This window comes from Eufriesea mexicana, unplaced genomic scaffold (genome assembly GCF_001483705.2).
Source record: "Eufriesea mexicana isolate 0111107269 unplaced genomic scaffold, ASM148370v2 scaffold1852, whole genome shotgun sequence".
In the NCBI taxonomy this organism is placed as follows: Eukaryota; Metazoa; Arthropoda; class Insecta; order Hymenoptera; family Apidae; genus Eufriesea; species Eufriesea mexicana.
The window spans coordinates 9,549-29,561 of NW_016909934.1; the positions used below are offsets into that span (position 1 = coordinate 9,549).

At 46.6% G+C, this 20,013-nt stretch overlaps 2 protein-coding genes across 2 annotated transcripts in view; one reads left to right on the top strand and one right to left on the bottom strand.

Moving 5' to 3' along the window:
• The window catches only part of LOC108549233 (UDP-glucuronosyltransferase 1-8), an 8,409-nt gene extending 5,842 nt beyond the window's left edge, over positions 1–2,567 (bottom strand). Inside the window, exons 1-5 of the mRNA XM_017902530.1 lie at positions 2,108–2,567; positions 1,117–1,187; positions 943–1,041; positions 493–632; positions 3–92 (exon numbers count right to left, since the gene is read on the bottom strand). Coding sequence (XP_017758019.1) covers positions 3–92; positions 493–632; positions 943–1,041; positions 1,117–1,187; positions 2,108–2,287 — 580 coding nt within the window. The 5' untranslated portion in view covers positions 2,288–2,567. The remainder of the gene's footprint in view (positions 1–2; positions 93–492; positions 633–942; positions 1,042–1,116; positions 1,188–2,107) is intronic.
• The window catches only part of LOC108549230 (Dpr-interacting protein zeta), a 284,709-nt gene that overhangs the window by 6,847 nt on the left and 257,849 nt on the right, over positions 1–20,013 (top strand). The window lies entirely within an intron of this gene.

The window sequence follows — 20,013 nt, forward strand, 5'->3', positions numbered from 1 at the left end:
GTAGAAGGTATTCCAGATACGCTCGCTCAGGCTCATCCTGCCCGTGAAAGGGTAAGCCATATCGGGGTTCAACAGAGGATCGTCCGGGTTCCCTGAAAGTTGAACGACAAACGTGCGATGAAACGAACGATCGAGGAAAAACAGGGTGCGTCTTCGAAGGGCCAGGTGCTGCGACTTTGTCCCCTTATTTCTCATCCGACGCGAAATCGGTACAGGTTAAAGCACTACCGAGCGATCCATTCTTTTCTGCGAAGCCTGGCCCCGCCCGATTGCTCTCGCACTTTCTACTTTATCTGCGATTTACGTCAATTTCCGGTTCGGCTAACGACATTTCAGCCGAGCAGAGGGCGAAAGACGGCGAAAGACTGCGAAAGACTGCGAGGAACCGAGCACGGCTGAGACCCACGAAAGGTAGCTCTCGAGTTTGCCTGTGCACGCGATTGTTTCTATTTCGATGTACGCTTTCGGGGGTGCGTCGTCACGCATACCTACCGACAGAGTCCATGACGTACGGCAGGTTGCCAACGCTCAAGAATCCGATTAGAACAGGCGAATTGTAATGCTTCACGAGGGCGTAATAGCACTGGTACCATAGCTGTTCTATAATCACGGCGTCGAAGCTCTTGTTCCTCCTGGAAAAGGAATACCCGCGCGGCGATTTCGAGATTAGCTTTAACCGATGAAGTCGTAACGCGATGAAATGACGGTAATTTCTTTTCGCCAGCTGCGTTTTTTCGCCTGACTTTTCGCCCGGCGAACGGCAAAGCCGAGTAATGCCCGCGCGATGCCGGCAATTTTCTACGGCTCACGGCTGAAAATTTCGCCCGTCCACTTTTCTTCGACTATTCCCAGCTTTAACGAGTTTACGAAATGAACTTGTTTTTATTCCACCGGTCGTGCCGGCGTGCGCACAGTCTTAAATAGAATGAATATTTGTATTACGAAATTAGGTGGCCGATGGCGGGGCTGAACAGTTGCTCCTCGCACAGCTCGTTCGCCTCTTGCATGTTCCTCCGCAGCAGGGTGAACGCTCCCATGTGCCTGCGAGAGATCGATAACGTAACGGATCCAGCGCTCGAAGATTCCGAGTGCAACGCACCTTAAGGGAACACGTACCTTAGACCCGTGCAGTCTTTCTTCTTATAGGAAAACGACAAATCGACGTCCTCGTAGTTCTTGATCGGCCTCTGAAACATCGTGCTCGTGAATTCCGTTCATCCACCGTGCATGGGTAACCCTCGTTCGCGTATTTATCGCGAATTACGGTCGCCACGCTCCTCCCCGATACGCATAGTCGTCCTCGTCCTCGAATTCTCGATTTCTCGCAGCAGCAGGACAGAGGAGAGTATAGGAAGAAAAATTAGGGGGAAGAGAAAAGGGGGAGACGGAGTATGTCGGAGTATCGAGTCACAAAGAGATGCGTTTAACAAGAAGAAATGTTAGTAAGGGTAAATTGAAGTCGAACGAAGTTTGCGTAACTTTGAACCGGAGTTTATGGAGAGGGTAAGAGAGAGGGACACGAAAGGGATGGCTGGGCGAGAGAAAGGTGGAAGTGGAGCGAGACAGGAGGAGAAAGAGAAGTAAAAACGAAGGGGTGGACGAGGGTGGGTGGAGGGCACGAGAGGTACGCGTGGCCGAAGTGGAGCACAGAGTCAAACACCTATCCGGGATATCTTTTCCAACTTTTCCCTACGGTCTACACGATATTATTGAATTATTAAACCGTCGTTATAACCTTGTTAGAAGTGTTTTCGCGCCTTTTTACTAACTTTCTCAACGCTGATAAATGACGGAAGTTCTAACGCGATTGTATTGCGTATAAATCGTCATACTTTACCGGTAATGGTTAAAACTGTTTGTAACTCGATAAAATTTCCCCGTTCACCGTAGTCGGGAGCAAGGAAGGAAATAAAGTTCGAGGAGAGAGATCGAACTGCGACGATTCTCGGGGAAATCGGGAAAAGTCGGGAAAAATCGAGAAAAATCGTGGAGCACGTTGGCGAAAGAGCGACGGAGAGATGATTGAAAAATCGGAGAGCATGGGAGGGAAGAAAGCGAAGAGACGAGAAAGGGAGAAGAGAAGAGAAAGCGGAAAAATCGCACTTACCTTTGACGGAATGGTTGATATCACGGTGACGTTGTGTCCACGAGCCGCCAAAGCTTTCATCAATGCTTGAAAGGGTTGCTGGTGGCTGTAGCTCGCGCTGGGACAAATTCCGAGAATGTTGAACCCAATGGCGGGCGAGAATTGACGAAAGAGTAAAAGCAGCAACAGCAGAGACAACATCTTGCGCGCACCGTTGAAGCAACGCGTTTCGAGAGATACTCGAGCCACGAGAAATAGTCTTTCAATTTTTTAAACGAGAATCGAGGTTGCTGGTGTTACGCCCTTTGTAGGAATTTCTAAAGGGATCCTGGCAGACAAGCACGCCGGGCGGGAGAAGAGGCTGGAGAACGATCTACCAGTGAAAAATTCACAACATGTTTCACGATCAGTTTCCTCGGGGCCACGATAAATAAGTGAACCGCTTGTACATCGGTCGCGTGTTTCTCGCACGGCTTGCCGGAGAAATAATGCAGAGCCGCGTCCGTCTAGTGACAGATATTTTTATACATCGCGAGCAACATAAAGGCGTCATTCAGAAGCCGTGAAGCATTTCATTGAGACTATTCCCTTATCTCCTTAACGCGCCGTAGCAAGCGATTCTTCGAAGGCCGTCGTACATCACGCTCCTCTATACCTACTGGTACATACAGTCTGCCAAAAGTAGTCTCCTCTAATAACCGCTTTCAAACTTCACGCTTTGACTGCCACGCACTTTCTCTACAGGGTGGGTCAGCACATATTGCCACATAATGTTTTCGATGAAGTTGAATGGTTTTGAGAGAGGCATATTCCAATGGTACTAGTTTCTTCGTAGATGGACGTGTAAAGGACATACGAAGGTCATTAATATTTTTTTGAATAGAATCGTATATTTTTTATTACATCAGCTAATGCTCCTTCATGTTCTCTACAAAAAAGTATTAACCCATTTGTGTTAAAAAATCATTAGTTTAGGAGATATTTTAATTTTACTGTCCATTTACAGAGAAGGTTCAATATGGCGACCATTTGTAGCACAACATTTTTTGAATCGATAAATTAACGATTCGCTAACATTGCGTAGTGTATCTGATGTTATTTTGTTGCACTCAATGACGATACGATCCCTCATATTGTAGTCGGAGGCTCAATGTACATTTTATTCTGCAAGTAGCCTCACAAGAAAATGTTGGGGGGCGTTAGATCCGGTTTCCATTCGAAATATTTTTCGCTATGCGTAATAGTAACGACGTATATCTAGATGGCAATATGTGGTGACCTATTTTGTGTAGTACGTTTAGTGGCCACGATAAAATTTTCATTATTCTTGGAATATAATGGCAAATTATCGAACAATATGGCAAAAATAAATAATGAAAATCATTATGACTGCCGGACTGCGGACGTCCATTGATTTCAAAGCTGTTAGAGCTTAGAAAATTTTCTCCAAACGCAATCCAACTGTTCTAAAGTGTCCTGCTATCTTTTAAGATAAGAGAGAAATTCTGTTCAATTTGTTAAATTAATTCAAGCCAGAGCGTTTGCTACTCTCTCTGTAACACAGGAAAGCACGGGTTAGGTCTTTGAACTGTCTTCCGTTCAAAGTTCTCTATTTATTTACGGTCTCCGAATGTTCAAAAATTGGTTAGAATGAAACGAATATAAATTTAAAAAAATTAGCGACCACCATGGTCCCATTGAGGAGACACGCGCCGGTCACTGATGACCGCCATCACGGTCAACGCGTTTACGTAATATCTCTTGGACGAGATAGAATTGACACTCGGTTTTTTCTTCCACGCGAAGTTTTCCGATGGAATTCGCGAAAGCTTATCTTTCGGATAACCCGTGCTCCCAAATGGATGACGCAATCAGCAGGGGAGTGATCGTTGGTAAAAAAAAAATGGACATCCGGAGGATCGTTGGCGTCGGATGGGTTTGAAATTTACGTATAAATTATGAGTCGGTCGGGAAAGCAATAATAAGAAAAGGAAAAAGAGGACGGGAGGTAAAAGCGTCGGCTCGAGACGAATCACCGAGAGTCGCGCCATTAGCTTCGATGTACGCTTCTGCCTCGCCGTCAAGAGAATGGCTCGGTTCAGCGTACGGAATGATGCGGTCGCCGGGGCCGAAGAAAAATTGGTTCGCCGTCTCTAAAGAAAAGTTTCAACCGAGAAAAATGTCATCCGCTCTCGCGAAAATTATGCCACTTTTTCTCGCTCGCCGATTTCGTTCGCCTAACGATATCGCCGCGGTATAAATACCTAACGACCATCTCGATACTCGCGTTCCCCGCGTTCCATCGACCGGTTACATCGCGCGCAGCTTTCCCCTCGTAGCTCTGGAAAAATGCATAGACAAAGAGGGAGGGGAAAAAAGGGAAAGAAAGAAAGAGAAGAGTAGAGAAAGGAGGACGGAACGAAAGAATTGAGCCACTGGTCCGCGAGCGTGTCGCGTAATCGTTAATTAAAAACTTAAAACGGTTACGTCATTACGCGTTGCGCAGATAAACGTTTCAGGAGGAAAACAAAAGATTTTTGCATGGCTGACGTAACTACGAGCTTAAAAGCACCGCGTTACTTAGAGTCGTAATAATACCCGGATACGAGAAGAGCCTCGTTAATTCGAGATATTGTGCGGACCGTTGCACCGTAAAGGTGCATCGTTTGTGTTGTCTGAAAAAAGTCGCGAGGACCGTCCCCTTAATCGGTGCCCCTTTTACCGCTGACCATCCCCGAGAGAAAGGGTCGTGCTTACCGTTAACTGCCAGACATTTGCAACATCTCGAAAGCTTCTTGTTAACCCTACTGACAAAATACTTCTCCGAACCATCGTTTCTTCCGCTCCAACCTCCTCGCGCGCCCTCTCCCGGAGACGCTCGCGAGTGTCGACGAGTTAGACATTCCGGGGCACGTAATAAGCCGGGTTACGACTTTAAAGAGCCCGGTCGACGACGCGGCAAAGCGGAAAATTCGAATCGTGTGTCAGAATCAGACGCGTCTGATAAGGGTTGAAAGCGGTTGCTGACGGTTAAGGGAGCTCATCTCGAAACTCGACAACAGGTCAGGGAACGGGGCGGGTAGATAGGGGGCCAGGTCTAATAAAGGACGCCGGTGAGCTCTTCCGCGTCGGAATCCGTATTTCGACAAATTCTCCCGCCTATCGGGGTGTTCCTTGGGGTGTGTTTCACGGGGGGGGGGGCATAGCGGCGGGTTATCGCGACGTGTTCGCGCGAGGTATCGCGATCACGGGAACGATTTATTTTTCGGGAAAGCCGGATGCGGGCTGCGCCGTCGGAGGGTTGTTTCGGGGGTATCATCGACGACGCCGATATTAATTTATTCCGCCTCGTAACTAGGAATAACTAACGCGACGGGGTGGAAATTCGGTCTGGACACGAGGGATCGATGGAGTTTCGAACCCTTGGAATATCTGTCGCCCGTAGTTTAAATTACTCTCCGAATAATCAAACGTATTCCGGAGTATGAATGTACGAAAGGATGGGACTGGAAGCGGGAGAGACAGGGAGAGCGAGAGAGAAGGGTGTAAGAGGAAACACGACGGGCGGGAGTGGGACCGGACGAGGGCAAGATAACTCGTGTGCCCCCTCTTGTCAAGCCGCAACAGGAGCCACGGTTTAATACAATGCCGCTGAGAATGGTGGTAAGAGAGAAATAGAGGCTTAACGCGGAGAAAGAGGGACCGGAAGGGAACGGGCTTTGAGACGGAGAGCGAAAGGGAGAGAGAGGGGGAGAGTAGGACAGAGAGAGTTCAACCCCGACAGCAAAATGCTGCGTGTGTCACTAAGTAAGCGTCTAGATTTGCTCGTCCTTCTCTACCTTCTAGAAAAGCCAGTAGACTGGCAGAGGATGTGTCAGCTTCAGCTGTGTATGTTTTGCGAGATCCCTCCCCGGTTTCTCTCGTCTCTTTTCGTTACGTTCTACACTCCCCTGTATCTCTTATCCCGTCTCTCTCTCTCTCTCTCTCTCTCCCTCCCTGCAGAAGGTGTCTACCGTCTCTTTGTCCCTTGTACTCAGTTTCTACCGTGCAATTGTACGGCACCCACTTGCGGATCTCCCGCTGTAATCCTCCTCTCTGCTTTCTCTCTTGTCCGTGTCTGTCCTTTCTCGTCGTCTCTTCCAGGCGACTTGCAGTGCAGGACCAAGCGGGAAGGACGGGCGCACAGCGAGGGGTACCGAGAGATAGAGAGGGTTTTTGCCCCGACGCTTATGCAACCGAAATTTAGGATATCCGTGGCTAACTTCGGCAACCACGACGAACCTCGAAGAAACTCGCTACTCACGCGCTCGGCTTGTCAGGAATTTCGTTGGACCTTTCTTGCACCGTTCTCTCCCGTTACTTGTTATCCCCGGTAAGCTGATCGCGGAAGATTAGCGTCGCGCGGATGTCGCGATCGTATTTTCGCGATGTTTTTCCGCATCGTGCGAGTATTTGTCGTTTCCGGATCTCGAAGAAAACGTCGATGTCCTTTTCGCATCTCCTACTATGGAAAACTCGTCGGGGCCCCTAGGCTCCCTCTGGCCCCCGAGCTCGTCGAGGTGCGTAGAAGGCTCGGATCCCCGGGCTGCTTTCGAAATCCGACACGTTCGAAATCTTTCGAAGATGTTTGCACGAGGATCCTCTCATCGGGATGTCGGCTAGATTCTCATCGATGTACGTCCATTAACTCGCGGAGGGCCTCGTCGAGCCGTGTAAACCGTCGTTTCGCTCATTAACGAGTGTGCTCGGTGGCGCGAATCATTCCATTCACCCCGACAAACAGCGGCAGCGTGCACGTGCACGAGGGGTGGTGAATGCCGATGCAGGGCATCGTTCGGTGTACGTCTATGCAACAGGAACTTAAGTACCCGTGATTAGAGTTCCCGCGGGAGCGTGGAAGGGGCTTAAGGCGTCCGCAGCCACGCGATTATATATGCCCAAGTACATATTTCCCACGCGTATGGTTTCTTTACGAACTGCTAGATGAGTTTACGGGGCGACTAATGAAATTATTTCTGGTCACCGAGCGCCATAATCGTGTCAGGAGAACTTTCCACGTTTCTGTGCCGCGACAAGGGCCATCCGGCTTGGAACGTTTTCGCATGGCTCTTTGCGCTTCTCCCGCGGCTCCCGACCTACCGAAAGATAAATATTTGCGAGCCCTCCATTACGCTTTATGGAATATTTTTTTCCCCTCCCCCACTCGCTCCGCTGCTTTCTTCTTCTCCGTCTCTCTCGCCGCCTTTCCCGCCGCTTTTCTCGCCGTCTTTCGCGCCGTCTTTCTCGCTCGCGCGCCGCGTAAGCGTGCGCGAGCCGTATAATCATCGCAATTTTCTCCGGCCGCTTGGCAAATTTTGCCGGGCCCATTGCGAGGAAGCCACCCGTCCGTACTCGCCTCCGTGCTTTTCCCTTTTTTAAATCCCCCTCTTCCTCCTTTTTCCCGCGTTCGCGGCCATCCCCCCGCCCCTTCCGGCCGAGGATATTTATTTTCGCCGAGTTCGAGCATTCTCCACGAGAAACGCGAGATTTCCTTGAGGCGGCCGCGATCCCGAGGACGTTAATTTTCTCGATGATTTTATAAATTCCACGGTCTCCGGCTCCGTTCCCCGGCGGAATCGCTTGGTTTTCCCCGGGAACACATACAGAAAGGGACACCGAGATTCCTCCGGGAGATTTACCAACTTTCCGTGCTCCCGATGCTTTATTAAAGCACCGGAATCGCATGGACGTCGTCTCCGAACTTCGTTATCCACTCGCGTTTCCAACCCCGTTGCACGCGTACCGATAGATTCGATTTCGTTCCTTAAAGCGACTACTTTAGCCTTTGCTCGTGCGCGAGTCGTCTAATCAGAAAACGAAACAAATCTCAAAGGGATGTCGCTTCGAGCCCGGCATAGAAAGTGCAAGCCGAACTTTTCCGTGCAGTATCGAAGTTCTATCTATCGGGGAAACGTTCCGTGCACTTGATCCATTTACAGGATGAGCTCTTTGGCGTAGGTAAAAATAAGAAATCGATGGAACGCGCGGCTCCATTCCACCTCCTTCGTGTTCGTACGCCGCCCTCTCGGCCCGCTCCTGTTTCCTCGTGTAGGCCACCCTCTAAACTCGGCCAACGTGCTCGGCAACGATTCAACGTCACGGGGATAAAGACTGTTGGAGCAAACGATAACGGCCGTGGGGGAACAACAGCGGAAACCGCACTCTGTATTTCAAGGTGCGCGCTCTCGTGGATACGCCAATCGTTATTGTCATCGTTCTCAGTCGCTATAACTTTATTATCCTTGGGCGTCGTTAGAAAACGTCGCAGGCCATCGGAATGGAATAATATTATTCCGTGTTTTCCCTCCTCTCTATTTCACCCCTTTCTTTACCCTCTTTTTACCCTCTCTTTACCCTTTCTGTACCCATTCTTTCGCTGTCGAGAGGTTTATTAAATCGGATTTAAAGGATCTGCCTGTTTGCCCTCCTTTCTTCCGTTCTTCCTGCTTCTTAGCTGGAAACTTTGCTTTATTCCCGCCGCTCGTTGTACCTGGACTTTTTCGATTTTCGAGGGCCGATCGAATCGTTCCGGTTCCGGCTCCCCGAGTTGCGCGAAGCGACAGGAGAGGAGATGGAAAAGCGGGAAAAATATAAAGAGAACGTTCCCGCAGAAACTGACGCGGCGACAACGAATCGATCAATTAATCTCACCGGAGGACGTCTGGCGTGTACCGTGGTCGTCTACTCGCGCCTCGTTATTCGCGAAATATCCCGCAAGACGTATTACTCCCTTTTTTAATCTTTCTCTAAGCTCGATGGCGTCCCGCTCTTTATCGCGTCGTATCTCTTCGGGTGCAACGCATTGTGCTTCGCATTACAATATTGCGAACTGCCGGTGCGGCCGAGAGAAAGGGAGAGACGCGGAAAAGCCGGTGGAGAAAAAGGGAGCATGGAATATAAAAAAAGGCTGACGGAGAGAGGAAAAAGGGGAAAAAGGGGGAGAAACGGGGGAAAGAAAGGTGGAGGACGAAAGAAAGGGAAGGACGAGCGACACCGATACGGGCGGGGAAAGAAAGAGAGAAACGAGCGACAAACAGAACGAACACGTAGTTCCCAGGGAGCGTGTAGGATGAGTAATGAAACGGTCAGAGACAGAGGTTCTCTAATCCCGGTGGATATAAGATGAAATCGTTCAGGTAGAGGATAACGGCCGGTAAACCGGGGAAACCAAAGAAAATCCGTGATCGTTACACCGGGAGCATCGCCATCGTTTTTAGATTAGCTTCGACCAAACGTCGAAGATATTCCTTCGTCACGCGAGACACGAGAAAAAGCGTCGCACGTGTCCCACCGATTGCGAAACCTTCGTACGCGATTGGCCCAATTGTCTTTCCCTCGTGGTCGAACGGATATATAATTTTCTTCGTTGGACCCTATCTAATCGTTTCATAAATTCGTCCATGTCGTACCTCTCCAGGGATCCTCACCATTCTCTATATTTTTCCTTTTTCCACTTAACCTTTTCAGTGCCACGCCGAAATCGCGTGTTTCGCTCAGGACGCCACGGGAGTCCACGGTTCTAACAATTTCTTAATGTTCTAACAAAAATTTTTAATCGTTCAATGAGGCACCTTTTGTTTCAAAGTATCTTCTAATTAGCTATATCTATAACTTAAAAATTATATCTTTGCAATTGTAAGTAGTTCAAGCGTTCCGGTCACCAATGACCACTCTGACGTCGCAGGGGAAACCGTGGCTGGTCATATATGGCTAACGTGGCAGTCAAAGTGTTAACGAGCATAAGCGTGGATAAAGCGTTCGTTCGCAGGGTCGCAAAGCGAACCGTGGAGTTGTAGGTGTAGGCGACAAATCGACGACGAGAGGCAATCCATGGGCTGTCCCGAGGGTGGGGCGCGATGGATCGCGAAATTTTGTAGCGCGCTCGTTGAATCAACTTAATTAAACTCCTTAATCCATTTCTATAACGTCTTAATTCCGTTTCTCGACGAAACTGCCGAGTTCTTCCGGGACGCTGGAAGTTCCTCAGGTGTATTCGCGTGTCAGTTTCCGCATTAGAATTCAATGGCGACGGATGGCGGAGCGGTAGCGCGAGGGCCGCGGAAAGCACTCGCCGGGAAAATGAAATATCGTTTCGCGCGGAAAACGGATTAACCGGCGATCGATCTTAGAATTACCGCGGCGAGAATATTTTAAGCATCGGATGCGGTTTCTCGCGTAACATCGTTCATTTATCGCTTATTTTCGTTCACCGTCTAACAGGCGAATTAATTCGCTTTTAATCCACCAGCCGTAAGAATTATTTAGCTCGGGGAGCGACGCTGGCGCCACCTACGCCGCGTCTCTGCGCGATGGCCGCAATCTACTTAAACTCTGGCCGAAAACTGCGGCCCATTATGCCGATCGATTAACCGAGTTTATCGTTCAATATGCCATACGTTTTATCGTGTCAGGATTAATCCCGTGACTCGATCACAGTCATTCCACGCGCCGTGCAACCGATTTTATTTTTATCGAGTCTCTCGGAAATACGAATCCCGCGGCCGAGAATTATGCAGAATGACGTGACAATTCGTTAACCCGCCAGTCTCGCGGCGCGATTTAGGTAATGTATATTGCATAACTTCCACTAACGTGACCGTGCATTCCGCGTTTCGTCAGCGTACTTTCCAACCCCTCTTTCTCCCGCCATTTTCGTTTCGACGTCTCTCTGTCCTCCTCTCTCCCCCGTCCAGTCGCATCGCGTCGTCTCTTTCTCCGCGCCACTACGCTAAATGTCGTCCCCACGATTCGATCAGCCGAAAGCCAAATACGATAGCCAGTAAACCGTTACTTATTAACGTTAATTAACGAACGACGATTGAACTCCACAGGGAATGGATTGAACGGAAGATCACGTACGCGATTATACGTTGACCGGGTGAACGGATCGATGGGAGGACAAAAATATGAACGGGAAAATAAATTTGCCGGCAGTCAAATATGGCCGCTCGGAACGTCCCTGTCGCTCGGCCGCTCGCCATGGAAATGGCATTCCCACCGAAATTCACCGCGCACTAGCATTTATTATTCTATTTATTGTAATGATTTAGGTGCATCGCATCTACATTAATATGATTGAAAGTCCTGTGTTTACGGGACGCTAGATTATGGTTGAATTGACTGCACGTTCATGCAGTCAATTCGGGTTAATGATTTCACTGTAACGCTTCGTCGTCGACTCATCGTTCGCACACGCGGTGTAACGGGAACTAATTTTCGGCCGTAATAGCAGGCTCGTGGATTCGAATTTGCATATTTCTGTACTTCCACCGGGAACCTGGCATATATAAAAAGAGCCGGCACGGTAATTGTATTAGTCGCGAAACGACCGATAGTTCATCGAACCGTTCGCGGGCTCCTCGTAAACGCGTTGGAGAACCGGCAGCCATGATGGAAGATAAAGAGTCGGATCGAAGGATAAACTCTCTTCCGTAAATAGTTAGCAGCTGTCCTCTCGTCTAATGGAAATGACCGCATCTTGCCACCGTGTCCGATACGTGCGCGCGTATTTACATTTCGGCGTATAAAAATGCGACAGAGGGAGAAGTAGTCGCGCATTGGCGTAGTCTGCCGGAAAACGAGAAACGGTGTTGCAGTACCGCGTAACCGACGCTGTGGATCCTGGTCGTACACGCGATCCATGGTAATTATCGATCTCCTTCTTTCACTGCCGCGTTTTGTTTCGTGATCGTCGAATTCTGATCGCGATGGCGTGAACGCTGAGTGCCATGGAAAGTGTCGCAACGTGGATAAACGTTCGTAACATTATCGAAGCCGTACTGCATACGTTTCCATTCGACGTGCTCCCCATAAATCGCGTATTCGTATCGATCGCCATCGCGGAAACTCGCCAGGCACGCGGTGGCTACGTGAATTCGTTCGGCTTACGAATTGTTACAGGATCACGGTGCCTCTGCATTCGAGAACTCCACGTTTAATACCCGTTATTTTCTTGCCCGGGTATTAGATTCGGTTATTCGGCTCGTTTGCAAACACAGATTTGCACGGAGAGCAAGATTAGTATCGAGGTATTTCTCCTCCTGTTTGCGTGTCGCGACTTATTGAATTTTAGATGGAAGAAAAATAATGGAACGCGTCGCGTCACGGAATAGTATCGTGATGTTTGCCTCGTGATCGTTAGCCGGCGCAACGACCACGACAACGACGACGACGATGACGACGACGAGGAGGAGGAGGACGACGACAACGACGACGAGGTCGACAACGGCTACAAGGTTTCATAATTTTCCCATTTCCTACGCCACTGTCGTTCAGCGGACAAAAGTACATGGACTGCATCAAATGTATGAGCAAGATCGTCGTGAAAGAAACATTTCACGCTGATTACACTCTGTCTCCGAGCATGGCGCACTGTTAGTCTGCCCTTCTGATCTGCGAAGAGTTGCTCTTTAGGAATATTAATCCGAGAGCCACCTCCTTCCATTGAACTTCGTAATTGATCCAGCTGCCGAAACGAGAGTGTAGTTTCGGATCTAACGATACGCTTCTGACGTGGTGCAAATGAAAAGTTGCAAACATCCTTAAAGTCCTTGCACTGTAACCGCGAGTCCCCGTCGATGTATGATAATAACACGATAAATTGTTATAATCGGAATAAATACCGCTTTCGCAAAGAGGTCGTCAATTATACCTGACGTGGCTCGACGTGCATCAAATTTACGAAATAGACGTGCAATAAATTAACTCTTCGCAATTAAATCCTCTTTTAATGGTTTATGAAACTCGTTCTCGTTTATCCCATTGGTTGCCAAAAGTAATTACTCGTACGATATGATCGATGCGATCTATAGGTTGGAAAGTGAATAACAATTCGGGACAGATATGCTGGGAATTATTTTTAGAAATGTACGCGGTATGATCGATGAGAGGGGAGGAACGCGCACGTTACCTCCGTCTACCTCGGAATAATTTCTTTCCCGGTTTTGTCAAAGGATAGAAAAGGAGAAGGCAGAAAGATACAGAAATAAAGAATGCGCGCGTCTTCGCTCGAGCGTGGAGCTTCATTGATGTCGCATCTGCTAAGAGCTTCCACCGTTCCTTGAGGGACGAAACTAAGGGGTTGGTTGGACGAGGAAAATAAGCCGCTGTCGGCGAGGATTTTGTTCATTTGCGGCCTACATTATCAACAACAGCCTTTTTCGTACGTCGTCTCTTCAACTTGCCCGAAACGTACTCGGATCACGGTCTCGTCCGTTTCCGATATAAGTTATTACACGTTTCTTGGAACCCCGAAGCAGAATATCATCGGGTTCGTCACCGAGTACTCGTCTCGTCGATCCTTATTATTTTATTCGTCTCGACGTGCAGGGCCCAAGATCGTGAGCTACGTTTGCGAGGATTGTCCTTGAACCTTAAATGATCCGTGACGGAAGTAATTAGGCTATGCTAGCCACGCGAGGTTGGCCGATAGCGTGGCAAAGGCAAGATTCCAGCGTGGATTCCATGTAGGTCGGGCCACGAATTTCGACGGGGTGAAAAGAGTATCGGGGTGCCCGGCAGGCACGACACGAGCCTGCACAAGATATTGCTACTCTGTGGCGGTTAGACTTTCTACAGATAGGGCATTCAGAGTCAAAGGCAATTGCTTGTTTATAGGCAGTATCCAATCTACATCGGAGGGAGGGGATCGAGGGGGGTTGGGTGGGTGGATGGCGGTATAGCTTGCTACAGGTGCTTGAACAAACAAGATGTAAATTCGCTGTGCCACGGACCACGGAGGAAGCAAGTAATTAGATGCGTTGTTGCGGGGTCCACCTTTGAACTCCTGCTCGGTATTAAGGGCACTGTTTCCCTCGTTCCCGCGTTTCCGTCCTCATCATTCCCCTCTCTTTGGTCGACTGTGTTCCCTTCGCTCAAACGGGTGCAGCACACGCACCGAGCCTTTATACCGGCTCCAGGTTCGAGGTTCGAGGTTACGTTTCTGCGCGCACACGTCCACGTGCTCGATCGTGCGACAAGAACACGTGAGGATACACAAATCTCGATCTCAGATGGGCAGCGTATGTGTACGTAATTCCACGTTGTCCCGACTATCGCATACACGCGTGTAGAATGTTTAAGAGGAGTAAGTTCGATAAAGATTACACTGGGTTCTATTCGATTAGGTAAATTTTAATTTGGAATATTTATAGAAAGATAATTTAAGTAAGTATTGTACATTCGATGGAGATACGGGTCGTGGTGGCGCTAGTGAGTTCGGTGGAAAATTCGCCCAAGATCGTGATAGACGCTAAAATATTATTTTCTAATCCTACCGACATAATCTCGAGACTTTTTCCTTTGGCATATGCATCGTTACCGGTACGAATATTTCAATTTAACGCGTGTATACCGGTAGTTAAAAGCAGTACGTGTATATCGCAGAGGAACAGCACGTGGCACTCGTGGAGAAAGCTATTCGCGATAAATCGTGCAATTGTAACTGCGGCTTGTATAATTCAACGATAGCTTTATCGGATCGAAGTTGTAACGGAAGGTGATGGAAACCGTGCTAACAAAAGGATTCCGTTGGTTCAACAAGACCGTCCTACCAACTCCCGTCGCTTTTTACCTTCCGCCCAAGTGTAAAATCTTTTCTTGACTCCTTATCGGTTGAGCCGGGGAAAGGAGAAAAAAGCAAGGAGTAGGTGGAAGGGTCTGTAAACTCGGCGGAGTAGCAGCAAAGTCCCTGAGGTAGCCTCCACTTCCAGTATTTACTGCGTCCGAGGAAAAAGCAACGGCGCTGCAGAAGATCGTGGCCGCTCCTTTAGGAGGCAGCCTTCCTTCACCTACTCCTCTATATTTTCCCGCGTCCTCCTTTGTCGACGGTAAGGGGGGCCAACTCGGCAATTCGAGCACTGTCTGTGTTCCTGAATTAAATACCCCATGAGGGACATATGTTTACGAGGCTCCCTCTCTTTCGGCGAGTTACTTCTAGATCAGTGCTGTTCGAGGATGCGGTACTGCACTCCCCAGAGCTGGCTTCCGATCCTCCGAGAAGGAGTGTAACTGCATCGACTAATAACATCGCCTTAGAATTTCTTAGCCGCTTGTTGAACGCGTATGCGAAGTTCGTGGTTTATTACGTGAATTCAAGCGAGAAACTTAACTAAAGTTAACGGAGTCTATTCGATAAATATTTAAGAAGATATCATATTTCGAATTCTACTATACAACGAAGCAATACGAATTATTTCGGTACCGAAGCAGAAGCGGGGAACAGTGTAAACTTGTTAGATCGAAAAACAATTTAAATTTCGAATCGGTGGCGTTTAGCTCGCTATCGCTTTTCAAAGTTGGGGGTTGTAAAAAGCGATACCGATTACCCAGGTCACACCACGCGAAGGTAGCTGGAAACGTGACCCGCCCTAAACTCCTAATCCCATCCTCCCTCCATTACATGCGTATCTCGTCCACCTCGTTGTTGCCAACGAGATGAACGAGTTCTGACTCTACTCCGCTAAAATAATTGATAGCTCCAGAAGGGAGCTATTAATCCCGCAAAGGAAGATAGACTGCGGAGCGTCTATCTCTACCATCCTACTTACGGCGAGTACAGTAACAATAATCGGTCCCCTACAAACGACTGTACATTCCAAGGAAACAGTCACCCCCGTGTTAAATACCTAATGCAATAATAATTTCGTATCAAACGTTATATTAAACGCGTAAAGAATATTAAGCGGCCCCCGTGATCGCTGAATAATCGCCGGAGACTTGAGCAGCCATTGTGGTTGCTAAATAATTCGCCGTTTAAATCAAGAAACGCCCGCAGCAGTTGAAATAAGTAGCATGTAATTTGCCATAAATGTCTTGAACACATTACGCTCCGTATAATTTTTAACATAAAAGAAATTACGAGCAAGCAATTCAGGCAAGCGAGTCGCGTATTCGCAGGAAAGGGTGCATATTAATTTGAGATTTTGAGAACGCGTGATTTTAAAACGGACTTAGACATCCCATCTATCTCGTAGTCCTTAGCCCGTTAACACCCGTAAAGCGCAACCTCGTTAAAAAAGAAATTACGAAAATTTCAAGCGGAAAATGTGGGGCATGCTGTAAAACGAATTCCGTCCTTAATACGAGGCGCGTGTGGCTTACCTTCGCCGGCCATATGAACGTTGCAAATCCAATATTTGGATAAGAGAATTGAAAATGGAAGCGAAACACGAATGAAGGAATTTTCCTTCGCCAGTGAAAGAGAATCTAAGAGAGATTGCTTGTTTAATTCTCTAGAAAGATGTTAGCGGTTACCGGGTCCACCACCGAGGTGGTGACTATGAGGGGATCCAACCCTACACTCCTAATCCCATCCACCCTCCATTGCATACATTCCTCGACCACCAAGGTAATCGAATTTTGACTCTACTCTTCTGAAATAATTGCTAGCTCCCGAAGGGTGCTATTAATCGCGTAGAGGAAGATTAACTATGCGCTATCTCCTTCCCTATTTCCAAAGAATCCTAAACAGGCATCCTACGTGCCATTCCGAACTCCAGAGTGACGATTGCTGAATTGGCAAATCGCTCACAATCTGTTAACAAGTTTAGAATATACGTCTATAATTTAGTTTCGAAAGACTGGATACTAATATTAAAAATAAATTCCATCACCGAGTTAAATCGATTTAACTCGGGACTGGATTAGAAGCCATCCATTACAGGGTCACGATTGCTTTATCCATTTAAGCGGTAGCAAAAGAATAGAACTGCCAAGAAAGAAGTAATTGATAGACAGAAATAAAGCGATAAAATTTGAAAGGAATGTCGCGATCTCGATTGCCAGCGAAACGGTACTGTATCGACCATCGATGCAAAGAAAAACCGAAAGCACCATTGCACTTCCGATCTCTCTAAATTTTTAAACTCTTGCTAAACGTGGCCCCTAAAACGACAAAAATGAAACCTGATTCTGGGGAAAACTTTCGACAAAAGTCACCCATTCAACGACGCCTTGCAGTAAGACGCACGATGTCCTTGTCCCAAGTGGCAGGAGCACAATGGGTCGGTCAGTGGACCGTCTCACGAGGACTAACCAAGGGCGTCCAACGAACATGGCAAACCATGATCGAGTATCCATCCAGACGGACGTCGATCGACTATGGCCGTGCATGAGCAGCGAATGTCTTAGGTTAACCTCGGGATCAAGATCTCTAGACGTCTAAAACCGGGAAATGGGATGATATCGGGGTCAGGTGAGTTCGCGTTCGTCCGAAAATCACGAGTTAGCGAGATCCAGACGGTGCCAAAGAGTCAACGACTCATCCTGCGAGCACGCCGTGCACTTGGTCTGGGAATCTCTGATCGATGATGAACTAATCCGCGGCATGGATTGGGTACACTAATGAAGGCACATATTTGAACATATCTGAACATATTTTATAGGATGTCGCTTTAAGTAGAGCTTTGAATGGATGTGTACTTGTCAATACGAAGTGGCATGAAATCTCACCTGAAATTGGCATCCTGGCTAAACTCGATTCGATCTATTTTCGAAATAAGAGCACTCTGGCAGTTTTAAATCGGAATATCAGATATCATTGGTTCGCAGTCCTGAATTCGTAAGTAGAAGATGGAAAGCTGTATGAATAATTGAGAATGACACCCATGTTGATGCGCGTCGCGCGTAGCCGCCATCTTGGTGACCACGTTTTCGGTGCGGTTCTAACTATTAGATGATAGGTATGGATCTGCAATAGGTGCAATCTACTTAGACGCTTTTCATTTTTCAACTTGGTCACCAATTTCGAGGTCCACGTACAAAGCGAACCAGTAATTATATTTAATTTATTCAGTCTCGTGGATAATGAATTAAAGCACAAAATACGTATTATTAATATCATACGCGCGGCGTTTAATTTTAAACGCATATTGTAGGAATACGTTGATTAATAAATGAAATATTTTCGACGAATAGAATATCGGCAATCTCTCAGTTTCTCCTCTTACTAGTTTTATTACATTAATAAAACAAAGCTTATGCTGATACTCGCCATAAGTGGATGGCCATTATGCATACGAATGTTGAAACTACGTATTGTATTTAAATAAAATGCTAATTTCGAATTTGCAGAAAAGAATGGCTATCCGCTTACGACGCATACGCGTCCCCGGCATAAATTCCATTTTAATTTCTTTTATGAACAGAAGATAAGGTCCGATATTCCCGAGCTTCTTTATACGATGCGTTTAAAAGTGAAAATGTCTAATAACGAAATGGGGAAAGATATCGAACGGTCGTATGAATTTAAATTATTTCGATGTTTTAATTTCAAGAGATCACGGATCATACGCCGCTGCGCGTATAATTCGTGATTCTAATTTTAAAAAATCGCCTGCAATTATTTTAAACACGGAGTCATTTTTGGTCCCAATAAAAGAATTTCCCGATGTGCTCTGTGCTGTATAATTTAATGAAATATTTGCACAATGCTGCTATTTAAAACACAAAGCTCCGTATATTTTACAGCTGTAATATTAAGATAGAAAAATCGCGGATAATTACGATGTACGTTATTCAGCCCGTGACTCTAATATTAATATTATAAAAATGTACCGAATAATTTTACTTTGGAAAAGGAAAACCGCAAACAATCTCGATGGAGTTTAATAATGCGGAACACTATTTTACTAGTTTTCAAATTTTAAACGGAAACAATATTCCCGGCCGTTATATCAAAATTCGAGCGGACATTCAATCGATCCTCGAAAATAGAGCGTAGGCCACAGGAAAAAAATTCATAGTTTACATTTTTCGCAAAAGAGGTACGAACGTCAAACGGTATATTAATTAAGTCAGATTATAAATATCAATTTACAGATAATTCTACGTTCTACGGAAAAATTCCACGAATCAAGATCAAATCTGAAACTATAGAATAAATCTGTAACGTGTTTGCGGAAATTTCGAAATTAAACGTCATCAAATTTCTATGTGTACATACTTCTTGATTTTTAGATGAACATATACAATGTATTAAATCGTGCATAATTTCTTCCACGATTCAGCCACTCGGACTCCAACCAGGAGGAACATTTATAAAACACGGACGCGTTGAAAAAAAAATTGCTTTCCCCGAAAAGCTAATCGATTTTGAAACTTTGAACACAACAGGCTGTATTCGTAAAAAATTCAGAGCAATATTAATTTTCAAACTTCATATCCTCGAGTTCTTAAATATTTCAATTGAAATATTACACCTATAAATTATCCAAAATTTTCACTGTATATTTCCCGTTTCGCTATTTTTATCTCCGTTCCTACATTTTTCCGTCTCAAATACGAGCTTCCCTCGTATAACTTTTGGCTTTGCCTAATTAAAAACACGCCAGGTTATCTGGGTTTGCTTAGATGAAATACGCATTCATACCTGAGGTATCTACTCTGTATCGAAAAAGATCGGGAAAATCATTCACACTCACTCGACGATCCTGTCGCAAACTGGTCGGGTGCAATGAGTCTACGTTGGGATGGTCGTCTCGGGACGTTTCGGTCATCCGAGCTGAAATCTCATTCACGCTCTTAAAAAGTGCACACCGTTCTCCCGAAATCGCTTGAAAATGGCGACTATTGCGGACGTTTCAATATAGAAAGAATTTTCGTGAGTAAAAAGAATTCGAATCGTTTAGATGAATAAAAACGTGGTTGAAATTCGTGAAAAATTAATTCGAGTTATACACGAACGCAAGCAAGTTTCACGGATTCTGCGACATACGCACACAGGTGCGTGGAAGGTACGTCGTTTAATATTCGCTATTTGATTGTCAACGTGGTACCTGCGCCTGTGTCTAGAATCCTGGCTGAAAAGGTAATCGGTAATAAGAGCTAGTGGACTAGGTAATTATTCATCAGCGGAAAGAGAAAGAAAATAAAAGAAGTAATTGAAAGGG